Source organism: Manis pentadactyla, chromosome 10 (genome assembly GCF_030020395.1).
Source record: "Manis pentadactyla isolate mManPen7 chromosome 10, mManPen7.hap1, whole genome shotgun sequence".
NCBI lineage: Eukaryota > Metazoa > Chordata > Mammalia > Pholidota > Manidae > Manis > Manis pentadactyla.
In genome coordinates this window covers 16,666,002-16,691,616 of record NC_080028.1, presented here as the reverse complement: position 1 = coordinate 16,691,616, position 25,615 = coordinate 16,666,002, and the positions used below count along the sequence as shown (strand labels likewise).

General features: G+C 46.6%; 1 protein-coding gene across 3 annotated transcripts in view; it reads left to right on the top strand.

Moving 5' to 3' along the window:
• Positions 1-25,615, top strand: part of CHST11 (carbohydrate sulfotransferase 11) — a 270,178-nt gene that overhangs the window by 113,658 nt on the left and 130,905 nt on the right. For all 3 annotated transcript variants that reach the window (XM_057486453.1, XM_036891206.2, XM_036891205.2), the window contains exon 2: positions 20,787-20,872. In XM_057486453.1, the coding sequence (XP_057342436.1) occupies positions 20,789-20,872 (84 nt within the window). In that variant the 5' untranslated portion in view covers positions 20,787-20,788. The remainder of the gene's footprint in view (positions 1-20,786; positions 20,873-25,615) is intronic.

The window sequence follows — 25,615 nt, the reverse complement described above, 5'->3', positions numbered from 1 at the left end:
ACATAGCTAATAGGTGGTGGACTTCGTAGTCTGTCTTAAGAGGACAAACATTATTATTATTGTTAAGAATAATACTTATGGGTGCCTACTATGGGCCATGTATCAAGTGCTTATACCCACTGTTTTTCAGTTGCTGTAAAATGCTACAAGTTTTTATCAGAAGATCATGATTTGCTGAGGCCCATGTGGTAGGAAGTGACAGGTTGGGGCAGATACCAAAGTTTGTCCGATTCTAGAACTTTCAGGCTCCCAACCCCTGGCTGTATCATCTTGTCACAGCAGTGTAAACTTTACCATCAAACCCAGCCATTTCATAGAGTGAAAGGAGGCATTACTACCAATGACTCCAGGGCCTCAGGCATGAAGTGGACAGTCCCAGAGTGCCTGGGTGAATGTCCATCCTAAATGGGATGTGTGATTCAGTCAGCAAGCATTTTCGGAGTACCTGTGGTGTGCCAGGCCCTGTTGTCACAGTGAGCAGGACAGGGCTCCCCTAGAGAGTGATGTTCAGGTGCAGGGGGCCGTGCTGAGGTCCCTTCAGGTAGCGGTCAGTGCTCTGGGGAAAACAAACAGGATAATGGCATCAAAGCTGGGAGGCTTCCCCAGGGCAGGGACGCACAAGCTACAGCTGGAGTGGTAATCTGGGCAAAGAGGGTCTTGGCTGAGGCAAAGGCGATCAAGAAGGCATAGAAAGTTCTGGAAGCAGGAACAGCTTCACCACTCAAAGGAATGGAAGTTCCAGGCCATGTTCTGAGATCTGTGGGTAGTTGTTTGTGGCTGGCAGGTGACGTTGGGTGGGGTGAGGTGGAGGACAGTCTGCTGACTTCCTGCCTGAACTACCCAGACACCGTGTGGCTCCCTTCCGACGGAGGTGGCCCTATAAGCCACAGGTTGGGGCCTTTATCAGGAGGGCCCCTTGCGCTTCCCACCCTCAGCAGTGCTCAATAATTATTTACTGAGGTTTCCCTTGGCCTCTTGCCTGGACAGAGGAGAAACTCACATTTGAAATAAAAGGGTTGACGTCCCTAAAACTCTTGTCACCTCCAAGCCAAAGGGCCATGATTTGTAATCACAGGGTGGATGGCACTCAGGCACACCTTTTGGCCTTTTTTTTTAAAAACGAAAGGGCAAAAAACACTGCCATCGCTTAGATTTGCTCCCTCCCAAACTCATCTGCATTCATTATATTCATAATGTGGTCATAGTTAAACTTCTTGCATTCATTGTGTGCATATTACTGATCGGGTTAAGTGCTTTTCTAGCATTAGCCCATTTAGTCCTCCTGAGAACACTCATGAACTAAGGACCGTTTTTATTCCTGCTTTAAAGATATGGAAGCTGAGGTCTGGAGAGGTGGAATGTAAAGAGCCCAAGGTCACAAGGCCGGGAGAACAGGGCTGACCCTTCACAGCAGCCCTAGGGCAGCCCGAGCAGGTATCTGCAGGCCCATCTTACAGAGGGAGAAGACTGAGGCGCAGTGGAGAAGAGTTGGGCCTGGAATCTGGGTGTCCTGGTTCTGGCTGACCGTCCACTCACAGTGGGTAAGGCAGTAGAACTGTACGCTGTGCGTGCTGTGCCCTGACTTGTTCAAGAACTCCAAGCCAAGGGCCTCCTTGAAGTTGGTAAAGAGCACCGGGCAACCTTAACTGGAGAGCAGGAGCTGGCCGTGGTCCCTGTGGCCACAGCCCTTTGGTGTTTCTGAAGCCTGCACAAGGGCTGCATCTGGTTCATCTACCCCATTATGTTAGCCTGTTGTTCCCAGGCCCTTTAATACACCCCAGATCACGGGGATTCTTTTAAAGGGGCTGATTCCTGGGCCTCGAGATAGGCCTGTTGAATCAGGATCTTGACTGTGGGGCCTGCACTGACCTTCCCCTGGTGGTCCTGAGGGGCGTTTGGGTTGGGGAACCTTCACTGGTCTAGGTCTCAGTACTGAGACCCCGAGAGGGGTGGAAATGGACTTGGCTTCACTCTAAGGTTCCAGGTGTGATGCTTAAACAAAAGACCATGGTTACTTTGGCCAGGGGAGAGGCTATTATCATCAGCCCCAGCCAGTTTGGGCCCATGCTGGAAATAGCTCACTGGCTGAGTGTTTCTATTTTGCATCAGGGCGATTAGGTGTGTCTGAGGGCTGCGGCCTAACTGCTTTTTGTGTATCTTTAAAAAAAAAAGTGGTAAAATGTCCATAATATAAAATTACCACTTTAACCCTTTTTAGTTGTATTAAGTACATTCACATGGTTGTGCATACAGCCCAATCTAGAGGGCTTCTTTTGGAATACTCTAGAGTAGGACGGGCTGTGCACACCTTAGGTGCTTAACAACTGTTTTCAGATGACAGTGGAGCGTTGTGGGTTATTGGGCTAATAGGGTAAATTATTACCTATTAGTAAGCATTCCCATGCCTGACTTTCCTATGGTCAACCTAACCCCAGTCTGAGCTGCTGGTGAGCTATGTTTAATGCTCAAGTTCTGATTCTGAGCCAGGCAGAATGATGAGTTCATTGTCTGGTCAGTGCCAAGGGCAACTTCCCCTGCCCCCCTGCTACCCCGGTGGGACAGAGGATAACTGTATAAAATCCAAGTGTCCCTCCTGTGTGTGTGTGTATGCAAGAGGCAACCCACGGTCATGACCGGGACTAGGGTTTCAAATGCTGCCGACTCAAGACCCATGTGGTTGAGAACCAAACAAATGGGTCTTTTTATATTTAAGAGGAGAGTTGTTTTTTTTAAACTGCATGCCAACAAAAGATCTGTAGACAATCTCCTTCTACATTTCACACTGCTGACTTCATAAGTGTAAGAGCACTCACGACCCATCTACATTTTTGGTGCATTTGTGTTTATTTTTGTGGTTACCATGCTTTGAAGAGGCCTACAAAAGCTGGCCTGTTCGGTGGTGGAGCGCACGGCCAACAGAACTTTGGTGACCCTCACAGCAGCAGAGGGGACGACCCTGGATCAACCAGTGGCCTGAGAGTTACAGAAGTATGGAATTTTGCAGCTGGAAGGGATCTTAAATAGCGTAACACCCCTTGTTTAAAGAGGAGGATATTGAGACCCAAGGTCAAACTGCTAGTAAGAAGCTCAGTCCAATACACTGGCTTCCTGGTCTCCAGCCCACTGACTTCCCACTTCATCAGACTGTCCTGTCCTTGAACTCTGGCTTTGGTGGACTAGCTGGCTTGCAATATGATAAACCTAAAGAGAAGTTTTCCTGCATTGGGAGGTCTTTCCAAGTTCATTTATATGTCTTGTGCCTTTTCTGTTTTATTTTTCCTGTATTTGGATAGGATCAATCTTTGCTTCTGAGCAGACCTGTCTCTTTGAGTTTCTTTCCTAAGATCTTTGTCTTCCTGATTACATTTTAGAACCCCTGCCTCCGTTCTGATGAGAGCCCTGGGTACATTAGCTCGCTCTCTAGGATGGCAGCACAGCTGGTTAAAAAGTGGAAAATTGAGTCATCAGCTTTCTGGCATGGCATATCCTTTCCCAGAAGTCTGAAGTCCTGTCTGATATTATTTAGTCACTGTCCTTTCAGCCTGGGAAGTGATTCGGATATAAGAAACAAAGAACTCAACAGAGCTCTCTGTGATAGGGACTTTTGAGGAGGTAATGGAAAGCTGGCTGTACTACTTGCAGAGAGACCACCATGTGAGAGCCAGACCCCTCCCATTCCTGAATAAAACTAGGAAGGTTCTGGGCCCTTGTGACATACAATTGTCTCAGCTGCAAAGTCAGATTAATTAATTGGTTAACCACTAAATGTTTATTGAGGACTTATTTTTCACTAGCCCCACTCAAAGCAGGAGATACAAGAAGGAATTTAATTCAGTCTCTGCCATAAGGAAGGGGCAATGAGTCAGTGCCAGTGTACCTGGTAAGGGGGCTGTTACCTGCAAAGAACCAGGAGAGATGCTCGATCAAGAATGGCAGGCACTGCTGGGCCTTGGAGCGCAGTGAGGGCTCTGTTCACCTCCGTGTTCCCAGTACAGTGTGGCTGCTCGGTGAATATAGTTTTTCAAAGCAAAACCTGTCCTCCCTTCTTAAAACTTTCATGTTGGAAGCAACTGTTGCATAGAGGGAATAAGACTTAATATGAGTCTGATATCCCTGGGTTTGAGTCTCTGCTCCACCACTTAGCTCTGCGCCCCCAGACATGTCATTTATGTCCCTGAGCCTCCATTTCCTCATCAGTGTGCTGAGTGTGGGAGGCCCAGTGGAACAGGCAGACAGCTAAACAGATATTTATTATTATCATTCCCATGTCAGGAATGGGCTGTTTTACTGTTTTATCTTGGATGTTTTGAGAGACTACATATATTCCACTGTGGGTCATTTCCGACCGCTAGTATGTGGATGTGTCCCTGGGCTGTGCCCCTCAGGCTCTTGGCCCTGATTCTGCTGCCTGACTGTCCCCAGCCAGCTGTGCTCAAGAGGTGCCGGGTCACTTGAATGTCTCCTTAGGCCAAACATACCTGGGGATTCGAGCTGAATGTTTAAGAGTCCTGTTGAGCAGGACCTAGCTGGCCAAGGCCACACTGTGAGCACCTGCTGCTTCTGATGGCCTCTCCGTACTCTCTGCCGGCTTTGCTCATTGAGAGGTACGCAGGACGAGTGCTGAAGTTGAGGACCGCTGACAATGGTCACGTAAGAGCAGCTCAGAGTAACCAGTTCCTTACATTTCTGATGGACATCTGAAGAAAACAGCCTATGCTTTTGGAATAAAACCATTTGCCTTTTGCATTCAAGACCCTTCAGTTATTTCATTAGGGGATTGAAGGCAGAAATCATTGTGACTTTCCCCCTGTACATTATGGGTTTGGGGAATAAAATGTCTCTTGCAGTTTCTGTTAAGAAGGAAGAGAGTCCCAGCTTATGCCAGAGTATAAAGGAAAATTGAAAGTAAAGATGGGTTTTTAGATCTGACTGAAGTTTTGATATTGTTCAGCCACAGTAAAGCCAAGAGCTTTGACTATATGCACAGGCTGGTATAATAAATTCAGGACATTTAAAAAGGGGGTTAATTAGATTGATTAGGATAGACATTAGACTGCCTGTTTCCTAATACCATGAGACTCAATTTCTTATTATCAGTTGGAGTTTTAAACCCTCATGTACTATAGACATGTAGATTGTGGATGAATTAAGAGAATGATGAGTGAGTGTGTCAGTTACAATCAGAGAATGGTGGACAGATATGTAACCAAGCCTCCAAGCTCCACACCCCCTAAAAGCTTCCTGGGATTGTAGGAAACTCAATTCTTTTTTTCCCCTGTATTTGTTGTATTCTGCTTCTATGATGTAGATGGACTGAGAAGATTTTGTCAAGAAATGGGTGCTCAGTCCTCAGAAGCTCAGTTGGATTGGAAGTGGTATTTTCATTGTTCTTACAGTGACTTGCTTGAGTGAACAGGTTAGAATTTTAGGTTCCAACACACTCATGAAAAGTGAAGCCTTGAGTCAACGTTGACATTTATTGATATCGGAAGGGGGAAAGGCCAGAGGGCTTTCTCTGCTGTTCCTGTGCTCCCCTCCCCCATGTCTGTCCCCATTTCTCTCTCTATGAAGTCACCCTTAACCTTAGACATCCAGGGGCCTACTTCTCCCATTAGCCTTTTCCATGTAGATAGAACCTCTTAAAAACTCACACTTCCTCTGTCCTCCCTTCTACGGATGCTGGGTCCTGCTCCCAGGGATGCTGACCTCCTTCCTGTACCTTCTGCTGGAGGAGTAACCGCAAGCTTGGTCAGGTGGCGGGTCACCTGGAAGCCATGGTGATACATTAATATTTTTGAGATATCATATACTGTTGTTATCTATATGTATCTACCCATGATTCAAGCACAACTGTCTGAACTGTTGAACAAAGTTTTATGAGAGAAAAGCTTGATAATTGAGAATATTCTATCCCTATTCATGTTTGATGTAGTTTTTCAAATCTTGAGAAAGCTGGTTATTATTTGATTTAGTGGCCAAACATTAGAGTGTTACTAGAAACCACTGATTTAAAGGAACACGGGGATTTCTGGCCTCAGTAAGGGCTGAGGCAGATACTTGGAGAAGGCTTGGGTCCTCTGATAGAAGGTCTTTATTAATAGGGCTGCAGACTCCCAGCCCCGGTCTGCCTGACACCAGGCATGGTGGTTTCTGATGCCGTCCAGCGTCCAGGACACTGGGGCAGGGACCCTGATGTTGTGATGAATGGCTTGGGCACATGGCTGCCTCAGGGGGTCTGATACCCTGGAGCTGCCTGCCTGCCCCTGAGGGACCCCCACTTGGGGTTTGCCTGCAGGGGGTGCAGGGCATTTGGATACTGTGGCACTCTGCCATTTGGACTTGAGAATATTTGTCTTGGCTTGGAAAACAAAGTGTTAAACTTGCTGCAGATTGAGAGAGAGGGAGGGAGGGAGAAAAAAGAGGGAGAGAGAAAGAAAAAAGGCAGGAACACACTCTTTCCAGGGTTTGGATTTCAGAGAGGAGGGGTGGGGATGGAGGCGGGTGGATCATCTGTGAAGGGATGCAGGCGGTGCGTCGTCACCATCATTGTTTACTGTTTTATCAAACCGAAGAAGGCTACGACTGTAAGGTGCACCCTGGTCGCAGAGAAATTAAAAACACATGAAAATAACACGTGTGCCTGAGAATCGTGGCTGGCAATGCCCTCAGTGCTTGCATCTCATGTAATCCTCTTAATAACCTTCTAAGGCAAGTTGTCTCTTTATTCTCATCTCTTCGGTGAGAAAACTGGGATCTGGAGGTGTTAAGAAACTTGCAACTAGTTAGTTGGAGGAGCCAGGGTTAGAAGCAGGAATTGTGACAGCCTTCGGGCCTGCCCTCAGCCACTCTGTCCAGCTGTTGTGGTGTGTGTGTGTTTGAACACTTCAGTGTCAACATTTTGACCCCGCCATGTCAGACAGGTATGTTCACTCCACTCTGTTACTTTTACTGAGTAACTTAAACCCCATTTCCAGGTTTTCACATTTTTTATTTTACGATGGGATGGACCCCGAGTTGCAAAATGGTGATTTCTGTGTGTTTTGTGTCTGTACTGCTTCCCCTCCTCTCCAGTATCAGGTAGATCTCCATTGATAACACTGAGATAATAAACATTTACCAGCCATGCCAGCCTACAGAATCTGTCAGTCACTAGCTCTGTGACTTGGGGAAACACATTCCTGAATCTGTTTAGTCATTTATAAAAAGGGAGTGATAACACTTACATTTCAGGATGGTCTCAAGGAAGAGAATTTTTTAGCTTCTGTTGAATTACTCCCTTGGCGTTACTTCCCAAGAGGGAACCTGCTGGAATTGAAGGCTGTAAACATCTTCATGGCTCCAGTGACATCGTGCCTATGGGAGATTTTTAAAATCAGTGTCCTCTCCGTTAGCATCTTGCGCCAGAAAAATGTCAGAAGAAAATAACACAAGTGAACAATTAAAAAGATACTTCTCATCTTTAACTCCTCTAGACATATGGAAATGAAAATATGGGTTTGGGTAGATGGGTAGCTGGCTGCCTCGGAAGGCTCCAGCTCTTTATTCCTGTGAGGGTGTCTTTTGCTGTAGGAGGTCGTCTCTGCCTAGCTCTCTCTTCTGGAGGAAGGGTGCACACACTGTCTCTCCATCAGCCCCATTCGGCCCCTGCAGGTGCCCCCCCCTCATCTCGAGCAGAGCCAAATGGTTAGACCTCCGTAATCTCTCACCACATCCTCCCATCCACTAACAGCCTAACAGTTCCTCTCTGATTCGGGAAGTAATCTAGTGTCCACAGACAAATGTGTATATATTATGTGCATAACAATGAGTTTTCTGGTTGGAGCAGAAGAGGATTTTGAGGTGTTCTGTCAGGGAATAATTGGAAGGTGGGGGACATCAGGATGGTGGTTAGTTACAGCTCACTGAGCACCCTCAGCCATGCGCTGCTGCAAACACCTGACCTAGATTAATTTATTCAGTTCTCACAGCATCCCTTCTGAGTGGGCATGTTGTTAGCCCCATTTTACAAAGAGGTGAGCATGGCCAAGAGACTGGGTTTACTGTCAAGGCCACACAGGACGCGAACCCATGTGCTTTAGTTCCTAGGGCTGCCGTAACAAAGTGCCACACGCTGGGTGGCTTAAGACCACAGGAGGGAGCTTCCTTAGGTTCTGGAGGCTAGAAGTCAAATCCACATGTTGGCAGGGCTTTAGGGAAGAATCCTTCCTTGCCTCTCCCAGGTTCTGGTGGCTCCTGGCAATCTGCCGTGTTCCTGGACCTCACTCGGCCCCATCCTCACGTGGCCTCCCTGTGCGGGTCTCTCTCTGTCCTCTCCTTTTTTTTTTAAATTAAGGTGTCATTGATATGCAATCTTAGGAAGGTTTCACACGAACTGCACTGTGGTTTCAGCATTCACCCATAATATCCAGCCCACCACCCTCACCCCATTGCAGTCACTGTCCATCAGTGTGGTAAGATGCTATAGAGTCACTACTTGACTTTTCTGTGCTACACTGCCTTCCCCGTGACCTACCTATATTGTGATTGCTAATTATAGTGCCCCTTAATGCCCTTCTCCCTCCCTCCGCACCCATCCTCCGCAACCCCTTTCCTTTGGTAACCGCTAGTCCCTTCTTGGAGTCTGTGAGTCTGCTGCTGTTTTGTTCTTTCAGTTTTGCTTTCCTCTCTTCTTAATAGGATACCAGTCATTGGATTCAGGGCCAACCCTAGTCCAGCGTGTCCTCATCTTAATTTAACTAATTACATCTGCAAAGGCGCTATTTCCAAATAAGGTCCCATTCTGAGATCTGAGTGGGTCTGAAAGTATGGAGGGACACAATGCACTATACCATGGTCTTAGCCAGGGCCCCTTTACTGCCTTCTAAGAGGACAGGTTGGAGAAAGGGAAAGAATGCAGAAGCCTGGGTGTGCTCAAGTTTTGCGCAGGTGAACCTGAGAGAAAGGATAGATGACAACCCCTTGGGCCTTTGAAGAGTCCATGTGGCTGGGAGGAATGGAACCCTGTGCAAGAGGCAGGGTTGCCCTGCACAGCCCAAGAGTATTCATGTGAAATTATCTTGCACAGAGTTGAGCAGATTTCTGTCATCTAGAGGTGAGAGTAGCTTTGGGGTTAATGCCCCACCATGCTTGAGTAGCTTAAATAAAGGTTATTCAGAGTATTTCCCTTCTCAGGCAGCCACATTATTCCGTGTCTCTGAAGCTGTGGGGGAACCCCAGAGGCAGACATAAACGTCTCCAAGTTGTAAAATCAGACTTGGAGCACCAGCCGGAGGGAAGCAAGTATTTTGGCATATTATCTGCATCACTGCAAAATAAATTTATAAGCATTCCAGGGAAACTGCAGGGGAGAGTGTAGAAATTCTCCAGCAGGCAAAGAAGGATAAATGAAAATTAGCTGTACAATGCATATAATTACCCATTCAAGGTGTGTAGACTATAATTAATATGATCTATATAACCGGTGCTACCTCTCTTGTTTTATTTAAATGAACGTAAAACGTAATTTATGAGAGCTTTCTCAGGTTATTTGCCAATTTCAATTCCTTGAGCTGCGTTTTCCCCCAAGGTCTTATGTTTCTCTACAATGGAATTTGTCCAGCACCTCCGGGGTTTTCAGGAACAGAATTGGTGCTGAGGTTTGGGGTAAGGGCTTGTTCTCCTTCATGCCACAGTCAGGCTCCCTATCCCTACCTTAGACCAGCCTGAAGTTGTCAGTTTCTGTTAATTCCCCATTCATATGAGCATCTTCATGTCATTGAGGATAACAGTTGTATAGGAAAAAAGCTTGCAAATCTAGGAAGCTAGCCTTGAAAATCTTACTCTAATACTCGTAAATCTAGTAAGTCTTAAGTTATATTTAGGGTAGTCTTAGATTAATATTTGATCCTTCAACAAACTTCATCTTCTTTTAATATTTTGAATTGCATTTAAAATTTAATGCCCTTTTTGAGTACTCCAATTGTCTGATTTACAAATACTTATAACAAATACTTATATGATATAAATGATATATATAATACTTTAGACTTAGAAATAGGGTGAAACTTCAGTTTCTTAAGTGCTCCGATATATGTAAACTTAGAAGACTTCACCTTAAAATCTCAAGTTGAAGTTTTCAATTAAACCTTTCATATTGATTTTTCAAACTAGATCTCAAAAAGGTCAAAAATCTTGAAAATACTAATCTAATGGTTTTTTTTCTTAAACATTTCTATACCTATTTTTACAAATAGCCTTATTGAGATATGATTTACATATAAAAGTTACCTATTTTAGCTGTAGAATTAAGTGAATTTTAGTATATTTACAGAGTTATACAACCATCACCACAGTCTAATTTTAGAACATTTCCATCACCCTAAAAAGAGCCTTTATGGCTATTTGCCATCACTTCCCATTCCACCCCAGGCTGTTGGCAACCACTAGTCTACTTTCTGTGTCTATCTATACATTGGCCTGCTTTGACATTTTCTGTGCTTAATTTGAAATCATCCTGGGTTTTTAAAGAAACAATTTTGCCCTCTCAAACAATTTTGGGGTCACCTTCAGCAATATTTTTGGCTACTACCACAATAGCCTCTTCATGAGTTGGAGAGCTGAGCTCTGTCCCATGAGTTGGGGAGCATATGTCCCAGACTCAGGTCACTTACCACCTAGTTCATGTGTCTCACTCTGAAAACCAAACTCCACCAGGTGGCTCCGTTCCTTTCCAACTCCTTACCTGTCCCCTGGGTTCACTGCTCTGAGGCCTGGTTCAAGTTAAGAGCCGACTGAAGACTCCGGGCTGCAAGGCACAGCTCATGGCTTGCACAGCCACGGCCACTTCCATCCTCACAGGGCCTGCTCGGAGGCCACCAGCCAGCGCGCTCACCCAGCAGCCTCAGTGACCCACGCCGGGTTCACACTCCACATCCCAGTAAGACGCCTTAGAAAGCAAAATCCCAACAGGGACTCAACCAGATACTTGCAGATATTTGAACCACCCTTGTTCATAGCAGCATTATTCACAGTGTCCAAAAGATGGAAACAACCCTAATGTCCATTGATGGATGACTGGATAAGTAGAATGTGCTGTATCTGTACAATGAAATATTATTCAGCCCTGAAAAGGAAGGAGATTCTGACACATGCTATGGCATGGATGGACCTTGAAGACATTCTGAGTGAAATAAGCCAGATAGAAAAGAACAATCCTATACAATTCCATTTATATGAAGTATCCGGAATAGTCAAATCCATAGAGACAGAAAATAGAAAATGGTGGTTAGCAGGGGCTGGAAGGAGAGGGGACACGGGAATTAGTGTTTAGAGGGTGGCGTTTCAGTTTGCAATGATAAAGAAAAGTCTGGTGGTGATGGTTGCACAGCCATGTGAATATACTTAGTGCCACTGAACTGTACACCTAAAAGATGGTTAATCTGGTAACTTTTATGTTATGTATATTTTATTTTGTATACATTTTTATTTTTAGTAAATATTTTATAGTTATGATAAAATATAAATATAAAATAAAAATAAGATGGATATTATGTATATTTTAAGTTACCACAATTTAAAAAAATAGCAAAACCCCATTTGTAATTCCTTGCCTTGAAGATCTTACTCAAGGGCTCCATCTTGACTACAGAATCGAGTGAATGCTTGCCCAGTCTCAGATCCTTTGTGGAATGTATGAAAATATAAATAAAGAGATCAAGACACCTGGCCGGGTCAGCACACCCTTGCAGCTAGGCTCCAAACTCATGTAGGGACATCCCCTGTGACACCTTCCACCCAGTCCCCTTGGCTCACTGGCCCAGCTGAAGTCTCTCTTCCTCCTCCTCTTGCCCTGCACATGCACCCTCGGTGCACCCCATTTCTTCTACCTGGCTGGTCCCACATCCCCAAACCTTTCTGAGATATGAGTCCTTTGGGGTGCTCATTCAAATCCCAGCCTCCCCAACCCCTTTCTGGGAGAGCCTGATTCAGAGGGACCAGGGGTATATGTTTGTTTACAAGGATCTCAGATGACTTATCAGGCAAGTTTAGAAGACACTGGACCATAGTAACTGTTTCAGGAATGGTCTAGTTTCCTATCCTTTGGAAAAAGAGCTCGAATTCATTCATTTGCTCATTTGTTCATTTATTTATTGAGGCCCTGAATTCAGCACTGTTCAGGTATGGAGGATATTATGGCAGACAAGACATCCAAGTCCCTCCTCTCAGGGAGCCTGTAGTCTTGCAGTCATGATGGGCTGAGGCCAGTAAAGCATTTAAAATAAAAAGCCAGGAGGCAATAGGTGCTCTGAAGAAGAAGAAAAGCTGTCTGTCCAAAGCAGGGGAGAGACAAAGAGTGAGAATATGAAGACAGACCGTGTTAGACAGTGTGGCCAGGGGAGGCCTCTCTGGGAGCTGATAATGTGAGTAGAGTGAAGAAGAGAGCGGTTGTGTTGGTGTCCAGGGAGAACATTATAGGTTGATGGAACAGCAAGTGCAAAGAGCCAGTGAGTTGTAGCTAGTGTTAAAAAAAAGATAGACTAGAAAATATAGGTTCATCATACGTGAACTGGGTGCAGACAGAGAAACAGATGACAGGTGACCCTCCTTGTAGCCACAGCTTTGCCTTATCTAGCTGTGTGATGGGGAATGAATCATTTCTCCCCCGTAAAATGACCTGGGCCTGGGGTGGATTTGCTCATTTTAATGTCTGGCACCTCCTCTTCTTCCCTCTCCTCTGATTCTTTCCTGTCACTGCTTCTGTGGTTTCCCAGTGGGTGGACAGCAAGCTTTACAGGTCAGGAAGGTCGTTTTAGAGCTTTGTGTCCTGCCATTTCTCTCCCTGGGTCAGAACCAGTTCTGAGGGTACTTCCCCCAACCGTGTATACCATCCCTTCGCTTGTGTGTGACAGCTGGTTTGCGCTTGGTCAGGGACCTTGTACTTTTTGGAAGTGAGCATGACCCTCTGCTCTGAGCAGCTTTTACAGATCAGCCACAATTGTCTAAAAGAGGGAGTAGGTTGATCGCAGAAAACATTGGTTTTGGTGAACAGATTTGATGGCCCGGTTCTTCTCCCAGCAGGTAAATGCGATGTGTGTGGTATAGTCTTCAAAGCTGGGTATCAGAGTCTCTCAGTGCACAGTGTCTATGACAGTAAATCTCCTGGCTCTTAGATGAGGACGTGCCTTTTCTCATCCAGAGTTTTATTAAGTGCGTTCACCTAACCCTTAGATTTATGCCCTTGACCTTCGTTTGCCAAAAGGATAATTCATTTCAGTTCTGCAGCCACCTCTATAGGCTGAGCATTAGGAGCTGAGAGGCGGTCACAGGCAGAGAGGAGACTCTGACATGGGAACTGGCTGTCACAAGGGTTCAGATTATTCCCAAATCCAGTAAGACCCCAAATCCCTCCGTACTCTTTAGTGGTTGCTTGTAGGGTCTCCCATAAGGAGAAACAGATCTGAAATGGTATCAAATGGCTGTGGGTTGTCCCTGTTGGAGGGACTGAGAAAGATGGAACAGGAGTTGGAAAATTTAAGTTTGAAAATACTTAATGATAACTTTGGCAGAACCGTTATGTCGTGAGGCTCCTGAAAAGTCACCTGCAAATACAAGTGTGCTGGACGTTGTGTAAAGCATCCGAAGGCCCTGCTTAGTTGGAGAACAGTGGCCACCATTCAGGACTGCCTTTTTTGTGTGGCCTCTTCTAGCTCCTGGCATCTATAATCTGTAACTTGTCTCATTTCAGAGAACTGGGGGAGAGTGTGCAGAGAGGGAGAGCTCTACCACTCACTTGTTGTGTCCATGGGTAAAATCTTCAACCTCTTTGAGCCTCAGTGTCCTTGTCTTTAAAATGGGTGCAATGCCACCTTCTTCCAGGATGGTTGTGAGGAAGAGGGGAGAGACAGTAATAAAGGCTGACATTTACTGAGGGTAGAATTCATTTAAAGCACATCACAGTTCCACAAGAATGTATCATTTAATTTGGCATTATATTTCTGTTTGTTTTCATTCCTTTGACTTAGAAGGCCAATTAAATCATTTTGAGAAAGTTTCTTAGCTAATAAACGTCCAACTTCTTTTCTTTGTTCTTTTGCTATTAGTAAGTGGTCTGGCTTGATACCGTACTGTAGCAGAAAAAATACCTCTGGTTAAACCCTCATTTCAATTGACCTGCTGTTGTTTTTTTTCCATTCATTTGACACAAGTGTGCTTAATTCCTACTATGTGCTAAGCGCTTAGGTAGAGGGCATGTAGAAAGGGGCAAACAAGACAGGCGTTTGGCCTGGCAACCAGGGACTTGGAGCTGGAGGGGATAAGCTAGCCTGGGCGGGGGCAGGCCTGACCCTGATTTGCCAGCCCTGCTGTGGGACCTTGGGCCACTCTGTCCCCTTGCTGGGCCCAGTCTTACCCTCTTAAAATGAATGGGAGTGGTCAGATGGGGGCTGAGGACCCCTCAGACTCCTAACATGAGTTTTGATTCTTAATTCCTTGCTGGGCACGAGCAAACATGGAATGTGAAGCCCTGGGCTTGTCTGGATGTGTAAATGTGCCGAACACACACTGAATTCAAAGTGTTTCAGGTTCATCGAGATAAAACAAAACCGCACAGAGATACAGATTCCTGAATACTTAAAATTTTAAACAATGTGTTAGCTACAGACAGTGTTTGTGAGAACTCAGTTCCTTCTGTTTGTTTACCTCTCTACTTTACGGGAACTGCTCAGGACTTAGCCGATGCTAAGCCAGGTTGTGATGCCAGAGAACCCTGGGGGCTTCATGCCTTTCTCCTGCCCTCCCCACTCTTCTTATCAGTTGCTTGCTCTTCTTCCTCTTTCCTCCAGTTCTGAGTATTCCTTCCAGAAGTCTAGTCAAAACAGCGAAGTCAGGCTCTGTTAGCGAGTGACTCAAAGGGGATTTCTCTCTCTGCATTTTAAAAGCAAAGTGATGGTCTGAGGGCAGTGGTGAACTCTGAGGAGTGTGAGTGATCGCGGAGGGCAAGGCTGGCAGAGGCCGGGTCCTTGCCCCTTGGGAGCGCTTAGCCCTGATTCCCTGCGGCGGAATCACAGGCCCTGAGCTTCTGAGGCAAGAGGGGCTGTCCCAAGAACTGCCCTGGTTAGCCCCACCGGAGCTGGGACCGCTAGTTCTCCTCCCATAGAAGATGCTTTTAGGGGAGGAGACCCCAGTTTTATATAATAATAATAATTATTATGAATTATTATCTGTAGATGGTATTTTAACACTTGAAGAACTTCTTTGTCCCAACCAGAATGCCATCCTTGGGTAGCGGATTAGAAACCGGGAAGAAATTGATGGGAAGACTGTTTCACGGCCTCTCCTGGGTCCACCCCCTTCTCGCCGTCCTCTCCCCTTACTGCTCCTCTGGTGCCCCTCTCCTCCTGCCCTTTCCACCCCACTGCCCCACCCGCACTCTTCTCCAGGACTTAGTTAACCCGTGGCTCTCCAGGGAGCCTTCCCACTAATGTATGCGGAGAAACTGGGAGCTTGGATTTGGAAGAGACTAAGACCCCCTGGTTTTAGCCCTTAGCCTGACCAAGGGAAATCTGAGGCGGAGGGGAGATCTTGCTCAAGGTGAGGCCCTTCATTTGGTGGCCAGAACTAGGGGTAGAATCCAGGCCTGTGACTTTTCACACAGACAGTTCAGGGCCATCTACCAGGCTAGGCTACGTTTTCACTTGATACCCACAACCACCCTAGGCTCTGGGTATTATTACTGCATCTTATAGTTGAGTTTCAGAGATAAGGAAGTTGACCAAATGTTCCAAGATTGGTTAATAGCAAAACCAGGGTTTGAATCTAAAGCGTTTTTGCAAAAAAAGCCCCAACTCCCAGGAATCTCCTCAGTCCCAGGCATCTCCTCAGTCCCAGGCAAACCAGGGAGGTTGGTGACTGTGGTTTCAGCATGTTGATGTCTGGAGGGTGTGGGGAAAGCTGTGGTGGTGGGTCCCTTCAGGGCAGGCTGTGGCCCCACAGCTGCAGAACAGAATGACCTCTGAGAGGGCTGGGTATCACTTGCCCATCTTCTAACTTGATGAGGTTGCATGGAACACTGTCCCAAACCAGAGTCCTTTGAACAGCTGGACTGGACTGGCCTGCCCTAGGCACCAGCATGAATTTGTGCATTTGGAAAAGACATCTCCGTAATTGCACTGCTGCTCTGCACTCTGAGAGGGCGGGTAGATGAGGAATCATCCCAGGCTGCTGGCGAATCGGGAGATTTGGCAAGTGTCTGCAGTGAGCTCAGTGTTAGAGCTGTTTTGCCAACGGGAAGAGAGGAGACCCATTTGGATCTGGGTGATTTGGAACAGAAGTGCTTCACTCTGAATGGTGAAGGCAGTGAGCCCTGATTTTCGTGGTGGGTACCCCAAGTGTAACAGTGTCCTTTACAGCCTTCGTGGACAGCCCTGTAAGGTGGTGAAAGCTACCGTTTCTGGAACCATGCCTGGGTTTGGTTCTGCTATTTGCTGGCTGTGTGATATTGGGCAAGTTACTTAACCTCGTTGGGCTTCAGTTGCCTCAAGTGTAAAATGGGAATAAATGGTATTATCATTCAGTTTTTCTAACTTACAGAGGTTTTATGAGAATTAAATGAAGCAGTCTGAGAAATGAGGCTTAGCATTCATTATGTCACGCACATGGTAAATTTTCAATTAATGATAGTTCTCATGATTGTGATTATTAACTATTTGCTGTATTTTTTAAGATCTGAGTTCCAGTCCTGGCTCTTCTGCTAGCTACCCTGGGGCCTTAGGCAAAGGCTTGTGCTCTGAGTTTTGTAAATGGAAGTTGCTGGACCCTAATCCCTGAGAATTCCAAGTGTCCTCGGTTTTATGAAATGCGTCAAAGACACGTTCCCACCTAAGGATCTTGCAGCATTTCTGTTTATGTCATCAGACCCAAATGAACAACCTAGCAGCTCCTTTCTGCCCCAATGGCACTGGCAGGATCCCAGGGAGCTACTTAGGGCAAAGCATGGGCTCTGCTCTGGCTGGAGCGGACTTTCTGTCACCTGCTCTCAGTTAACCGTGAGTGGGGTGTCCTCTTAAAAACAATGTGCTCTTCATCATAGTGAAACAAACACAAGGGGCTTGGTTCTAATTTTAACTTCATCTGTGTATTTTGGAATATACAGAACTGTTCCTAGATCCAATAAATTATACTGTAAATTGAGCTAATTAGATTCTTACAAAACTGTCTTGCATTTCTTTAGTTTGAGTTTAGAAAAGAGAAAGCAGGTGTTGTAGCTAAATAACACTCAGGGGTGATAGCAGACAGCAGAAGGCCACTGTTCAGTGTCCTCAGGGATTCCTTTCCTAGGCTTTTGATCTTGAGGCCTTTCATTTTCAAAGATAAAAATAACAGCAGCTTGATGCTACTGGCAGTTATACAGCAGGTAACAATCTGCCCCAGGCTTGTAAAGGAAGCCTTAAATCCTTGGATCCTCCATGAAACTTTTTTGAGTACCTACTATGTGCCAAGCACAAAAGAAAAACATGACTAGGCTGGAGAGTAGCTATACCCCCCCATGCCCAATGCCCACTGTATCATAGGTGCTTGATGAAATTTGTTGAATGAATAAATGAATGAGTACAATAACTATTAGTTAAGAGTTTGGCCATCACATCCCAGGATTTTAATGAATCCTGTAACACTGGACTACATTTTAGATCACCTGCTGTAGAAGTGGCCAGCCAACCAGGTCTTGGGTCAGGAGGTAACTATGGGGATGTTCGGTAGATGTGGCATATGACCATTGGTCCTGGGTGATTGCTGAGAGAAGGTACCAGGGCAGGTTACCTAACCCTGCTGTGCCTCAGTATTCCTATCCACAACATGGAGGCAGTGTTGGTACCCACCCCATAGGACTGCTGTGCAGATTAGATGTGTGAATTGCATGGCGCACTGTGAGTGCCCCCTAAACATTAGCTGCTGCAGTCTGTGTGTGTCTGTCATCCAGCCCTCTCTGATGTTATTTTTCCTAAGACACACACAGGATAAATATAGTCCTATTTATGTGCGTAAGTGCCAGCCCTTTGTCTCCCAGGCACTCGGTTAGTCCTCATTGTTATTTGGATATGAAAAGCCCAGTGGACAGGTTTGAATCCCCACTTGGCTACCCTCCACCCCCATGGCCTTGACCTTGGTCAAGTTCCTGAAGTTAAGGGAGGCTCAGAGGGGTTATCTGTAAATGCAGGTACTTCCTTCACTGTGGGAAGGATTACACTTAGCCTGGTGCCTGGCGCATAAGGAGCCCTCCATAAATGGTGAGATTGTTGTCATTCCCATAAAAAAGCACACAAGGCCCCTGTGGCTTTTGTGGCCTGGGGTGCCAGAGCTGGTTCGTGTGGCGCCGAGTGCAGTCACGCACCCGGCTGGAGGAGGCTCCCAGGGCAGACAGCCTGGGAGAGGGCCCGTGTTGCAGGCCCCACACGGTCAAGGCATTTTAAAGGCCTTGTATTAGAAAAATAAACCAATTAAATAATACTGCCCCCCATAAAAGCTGACTTTTAATGGATTCCATGGTAGGGTTTTCACCGTGGCAGTCCCTCAGCCATAGGTCTTGGTGAGCCTGCCGGCTGCCACGAGGAGGGTTTTTAATCGTGCACGGTATGGGCATAATTGTTCCAGTTTTATGACTGTTTTTCTCCTCCGAAGTGTTGCTGTGTCGTTGTGCACCGAGGGAAACTTGCATGCATTTAATAGTTTACCTCGTTTTTGGTGGAAATGAAAAATGAAGGAGTAAATTGAAGAAAAACAGCGTGGATTTTTTCCCCTCTTCTCAAGGTAACTGTGGAGGAACAAAGAGCCAGTGTTTCCCCACACAGCCTGATCAAATTCTCATGGCTCTTATGTATGGACATTTGCCTGCAGACCGCCTCCCGGGAGAGCGCTGCAGGGCCCTTAAGGTGGGTTAGGGGCCTGTTCTGCTGACCCCATGAATACTTAAGGCTGTTCTCTTGGGCAAAGGTCAGCAAACTACAGCCTGTGGGCCAAATCTGGTCCACCGCCGGTTTCTATGAAATGGTTGAAAAATAAAATAAAAAGAAGAATAATGTTTCCTGACACATGACAGTGACGTGGGATTCGGACCTCATTGTCCATAAACGAAGCCGTTTGGGCACAAAGCCATGCCCATCAGTTCTGTATTGCTTGTGGCTGCTTCCACACTGTGACAGCAGAGATGTGTCAAGCAGACATACGGGACAAGGCTGAGACACTACCAGGTCCTTTACTGACAAAGTTTACTGATCCTGCTTTGGAAGTAAAGGAGAAGGACAGAGAAGAGGTGCTTCCAGTTCCCCTAGAACTGGTGATTTACTCTCAGGGTTTCCCTGTGCCTCAACGTGACAAGTCAAGAGAGAATGGCATGAGAAGGAGTGATTCACCCGGGGACATTCCAGAATCATCGGCTACTTGCGGAAATGGTTTCCCCCGCTTTTCTGACCTCAGATTAGCTTCTGAGGTTTATCCCTCAGAAGGGGCCTGGGCTTATCCCCCAGTGCCGGCCAGGCTTCTGTGGCTTTCCCGTCAGAGAAGCCCGAAGCCCTCCTGAGTTCTGGTCACTTCCCTTCATCTCAGTAGATGGCTGAGTAATAGACAAGTTCCCACCCTCTCTCCCAGGGTCAAGCAAATTTTTGTCATAAGTTGTTATGGGCAAATCTATAGCTTCAGAAATTTGTAACAAACACTTTTTTGCTGGCACATTTGCATATACTAGTAACTCATTTAATCCTCACATAACCCAGGGAGTTAGGTCTTGTGCTCATCCCCAATTTACAGTTGAAGAAGCAGAGGCACAGGAAGGTCAAGTACCTTGCCTAAGGGCACAGAGCTGGTTATGGTAGAGCCAGAATTCAAATCTAGGTAATGTCACGTTGTCCACTCTGCTGCCACTGTGTAGGTGGGGGGATGATTTCCTAGGTCCACCTATGCCCCTACTGTGTCATTCCACAAGAAAATAGCCCCCTGTACAAGAAGAAAGCACTTGTTCATTCATTCATTCATTCATTCCTCCTTGCACACCTCCCTCCCTTCAATGAATAATTGCCAACTGACCATGTTTTAGACACTGTGAGGGGCTGCCTGGGGGGAGGGTTTTTGTGAATAAGAAGAGTGAAAAAAAACAATACGTTTCCATTTAAAAATAGTTGTTGGTGTCCGCAGTGCTGTGAGGTTTGGGGTTTACTTAATCAACGCCTTTTATTAATTGTTAAGAGCCACTTCTGTCTGTGGAGAACCATAAACCCTTGTCCTTTCTGCCTGAACCTGATGTTTTCATTAAAAATAGTCTAGTTTGTAGAGGCTTTGGGGAGAGTGGGCCTCGGACTTACCCAGTGGAGGAGCCCTCCCGGGAAGGCCCCATGCCCATCCTCGGATACCAGGTGCTCAGGGACCAGGCATTAGGGGTCCTAATTGACTGTTGGAGAAGGCTGTGGAATTTGAAATAAGTCACCAAGCCTTGTGTTGGTAGAACTTGTTCTCTTGGAACCACCTTTACACTGTCTTTTCTAAGTAGCTTCATTTCAGTGAATTTTAGATGCCTGTCTTGTGTTAAAAACTTGCTGGGAAGAATACCTAGTGTGTTTATGTCCTGCTGGGTGAGGAGAGGCCCGAATGCTGGGGAAGTCAGAATGGCCCGTTGCTCCTGGATAAAGGAGTGGCTTTGCTCGAAACTGTATGTCTCCCTTTCTTCCCTACCTGTTTCCTTGTCCCTCCTCTGTGCCTTTCTCTTTGTCAGCCAGCAACCGTTTGTCGTTCACTTCTGACGAGCCTTCACTTTCTTCCCCCAGTCATGCGGAGGAACCCCTTCGGTGTGGACATCTGCTGCCGGAAGGGGTCTCGAAGCCCCCTGCAGGAGCTCTACAACCCCACCCAGGTAAGCCCTAGGAACTTCCCTGCTTTCTCAGCGTTGTGTCCATGAGTCCATTCTTGAAAGGGGGGTGTCAACAGGTTGTAGGGGTGGGGGTTTGCTGAAAAGTCCAAAATTTTGCTGTGTGGGGATTTGAAGCTTCCTTTCACTGCGTGGTATTTTACCTTCCATGATTGCTTTCTCAGTCACCCTTTCTGTACACGATGGCTCTGAAATTCCGGTGAGAGGTATTTAGAGTTAGAGAAATGCCTTGGTGTAGTGCTGGACTAAGCTTTTAGACCGACCCAGGTTTTGGAGTCCTGAGAGCCACACTGTCGCAGGTGCCAGCGATGGGACTCTGAGTTTGCACAGCCAGCCGGGCTGTGTGGTCCCCCACTTGGCACCCCCAAAGAAGGCTCACATGTGGGTGAGCTTGCCTGCCCCCCCAGCTCCCACATCCAGTTATTAAAACCCAATGATGCACCAGGAGTTCCACCTCACTGGGCCACTTTGGCAAAACTCTCTTGTGTGTGTGGTGGGGGACTTTTTGCTAAGTGACTGTCATGGTAAATCAGACCTGAGTATTAAAAGAATTCCTCTTTGAGCAAAATAAGCTCCAGCTGAGGAAAAGTGTCATCCGTGGAAAGCTAGGGGCAAAGAAAGGAGGGCTGGTTGTCCGGCGATGGGCTGAGTGCTGTGTGTGGGTCTTGCTGTGGAGACATCTTTTTTTTTTTTTTTTTGCGGGAACATTAATTAGCAGGTGATGCCAAGAACTGGTGCGTGCACCACCGGTGGCCTGCCAGCTGACCTTTGCTATTGACAAAGGACAAGGAAAATGTACTGTGCTGGCTGCAGTGTCTGAACTTTCTTTTGTATCAAATTCTTACTTTAGTCTTTCTGTGGACCAAGGTGCTTGTGAGAGGAAGATAATGCTTGGCCCTCAAAGGTGCTGAATTGTCAGAAGTCTTGCACAGGGATGAGCCTGAGAACTTTCTGATCTCACACCTCTTTTCCCATCTCCCACCTGCACTCCCTTCTGGAAAACTGGACTCCTGAGTTTGTGCATCCTAGGTGGCCTAACCAGATTAGTCTACACCCCTGTCGGCCCCACCACTTTGGAGCTCCAGTGTGGCAGAGTCAGCCAGGTAATTACAAAGTCTGATTGCCCGAGGCTTCCTTTCTGGCCACTCAGCAGGGAATTTGATCTTCAGGTTTTGTTTGGGACCCAAATAATCCGATTATTATAGGCAAGTCTCCTACCTGTTAACACACCTGTCCTTAGGAAGAGGCAGAACTAGCTTTGACCAAGATCATTTTTCTGGTAAGCCTTGTTTAAAGCAACACATGCTACTGACAGGCAAACCGTTCCTGTCTTTTTGCTGACATCCCCTGTTCTCAAATCACTTTCCCTTTCAAAACAAAACTGCCGAAGCACTCCTGCTTTCCTGAAGAAATGTTACGGGTGACATGTGGTATCATGGGAAGAGCCTGGTGCTCCTTACAGGCAGGAAGTCCACGGACTGGGGGCTGTTCACTGTTGTATCCCCGACCCCAGCACAGGGTCTAGCTTAGAGTGGGTGCCCCCAAATATCTGTGACTGAAAGAACAAAAGTCCAGGTTCAAATTTTACTTCACATTCAGCTGGTTGTGCAACCCTGACTAGGGGTCAGTTTTCCCAGCTGTAGGGGTCAGTTTTCCCATCTCTCCAGAATGTTGGGAGGATAAAACCTCTGATGTGTCAGGGGTCAAGGAAACACGCTTTATCAGTATCACGGTCATGAGGATGGATTCAGTATTGCAGGATTTGGCTTTAGAGGCAGACCTGGGTTCAGAGCCTGGTTTCCTCATTTCCTAGCTATGTGTGTGCAGGCAAGTACTTAACCCGAGACTGTTTTCCCTTGTCCATAATGTGGGGCTCATGGTATGTGCCCCACGGGACTGTGTGAGAAATGCCTTGCTCCATGCCTTCTATGGAGTTTTTTTATTCCTAGATTCATTCACTCACTCATTCATTCTTTTCTTCCTCTGCTATTATGGGTGCCCTCTCTGTGCAGTACAGTGCAGGCGCTAGGCTCAAAAGGGTAAGCAGGACATATATGGTCAGCCTCCTATGTCTGGTTCTTATTATCCCAGGGTCGACATAAGTGAGTCGATTGGCAAGGGACACCCTACTCGGTCCACTGTAAGCCAAGCTAAGGAGAGAGAACCTTCCTGGATAGAGCTCATCCCTTCCTACTGGTGGTGTTACGAGTGTTGTCGGGTAAGGGGCTCACTTAACAGCAACCTTGGAGCTGGGAAGCAAGATGGAGCCGGAGAGGCAGCTCTGAGAGCCATTTATAAGGGCGTAGGTGGGTGAGTCACCACCCTCCATCAAGAATGTCGTGGGCAAGCCGTCTGGCCCCTTTTGCTGGCAACTAGGAAAATGTTCCTGCAGGACGATCTCCCCGTTTCCTCGGGATGTTGTCTGGGATATTTTTTCTTAGGCTGGCTTCCTTTACAAGCTGCAATTATGTTCCATTCCCACGCAGGCTCAGTTAGCGGTGCCTCTTAGAGAAGCTGTCCTGGTGATCATTTGGGCTGCCGTGCGCCGGGGCATTAAGAAGAGAGAAGGGAGCAAGTTCTCCTGTTGAGTTTAGTTAGGTTTTGTGTCCACAAGACATTTACAGACTTTGTACCCAACTGGACTTAGTTGGGGTTTCCTGTGTTCCCCTACCAGTCAAAATGTTGAAGCCACTCTGGCTGGGCTGATGTTATCACAGGGGTAGGTGACAAACCCTGTCACTGCCGCAGATCATACTGAGCCCGGAGATGCTATTTCCCCTTTTTATGTTGACTGGTTACTCGGATTTGACATGTGATGGTGAAAACAGGAACTGATTATTTTAGATGATAAGAAACTGTCTTATGGCACAAGGCACCATCTTAGTCACCATATACTGGTACTGTAGACCACATGCTATCTAGATGCTCATAAATATCTCTTGGGATGCTTATCATAAGCTCCAAGCCCGGTGTTACACCTCCATTTTATGTATGGGAGAACTGAGGCAGAGAACAGCATGCAGCCTGTAAGAAACAGTAAAGATTCAAGCCCAGGACAAACTGCACATCCATTTATCTCTACGCTGTATTCACTGTCACTAGCAAAGTTCTCTTGGCAGGAATTGCCCCCTCTCCCCTTCAAAAAAAGCCCCCAAAACTCACACCTGGATTTTTACTGGACAAAGGGCTTAACAGCTCCCTGGGGAAAATTGGCTATAATCTGATTTTAGTGTCCAAGATTTTCTTATTTTAGTGCCTCCCTAATCCCCTAACCATTAAAACAACAATTGGTTCAAAAAGAGTTTGTAGTTGATATTCTTAGAAAAACTGCACTCTGATGTCTTCTAATTTTCCTGGTTCTCTGCTGTCTCCCTGGCCCCAAAATAAAACGTAATTGCTGATCAGATCAGCTGGTGTCAAGTCCCCAAACATTCAGGAGTTGCCAACTGCATATTTGTGGGCCGAGCACATCTGTGGGCCGCCCTGGCTCAGCTCAGCCTGGCAGGGCAGAGCTACATTGTCAGCCGTTAATAGGGCATAATTGCCTCTAAATGCCAGCGAGGGTGAGACAGCCTGTCCTTCGGCCTCACCCACCTCCTGGTCCTCTCGTGGGTTCCCTGAAATTTTCATGGCATCACTCATGTGGTTTGGCCCTGCCCTGCCTGGTTCTTTCTTTAGCATTTATACTTGCTCTGTGATTACCACGTCCGAGAAGACAGATGCACAGCGCAGAGGCTGACCTGGAATCTGTAAATGCCGAGGCTCGGAGGCTTGCACGGAAAGTGCGAGATCTAGTTGTCTGAGGGCATTCCTGGGGTCTGTGAGGACCGGTCTCAATGTTGGAGGGATCTAGTGGTATTCTGGGTGAACTATTTGAGAAAAAAAATAACAGGATCAAGAAGGAGGTTAAAAAGGCTCTGTGGAGGCCGAAGGGGGGGAAGATCTCAGCATCTGTTATTTCATGGCCCACTATTGGTCCAATCTTCAATGTGCCAAAGTAAGTTTACTTCCCCATAAGGTAGGCTGCAGAAGGAAGGGTGGAGAGAGGGAGAGAAGGAAGGGAGGGAGAAAGGAAGAGAACATACCATTCGTTTGAAGGTATAACGCATGTCAGTGACTCTTTGAGGTGTTTTTCATACATATCTCATTGAATCTTCACAGTGACCATGAAAGGAAGGTATTCTACAACCCCATTTTTCAGGTAAGTTAAATGAGGCTCAGAGAGTGGAGCAATTTGCCAAGATCTCATAACTCCTAAACGGTAGAGCCAGGCCCACCAGGCCCAGTGAGACTGTAGAGGATGAGAACCTATCACTCTATCTTGCCCAGGTGGAAAATGCTTCCTTGACTTTCTCTTACCTGATGACTCAAGTTGAGGCCTGGGATGTGCACAGGACAGTTTGTAAAATTCCCTAAGTTGGGGCCGAGGCAAATGGAGTGATGCGGAATGTGCAGCTGCTGTCCAGCAAACAAGTGCAGGCCTGGTTTCTGTTTGCTGAACCTGTTGTTTGGACAGGCTTTTGTCTCTTGGCTGGAGGCAAGCCGAGCAGGAGAGTCACCCCCAAGAGCTCTGCCAGGGGACAGCGCACCTTGGTGATGTTGGGAAGTTGGGGTATTTGATTCAGTTTTAGATCAGTACAAGATCGAATTCTCTGAGGGAAGATGGGGAACTCGCCTAGTCCTAACCTAAATAGCTTTCTCAGCCACACTTGGCAAAATTTGTTTCTT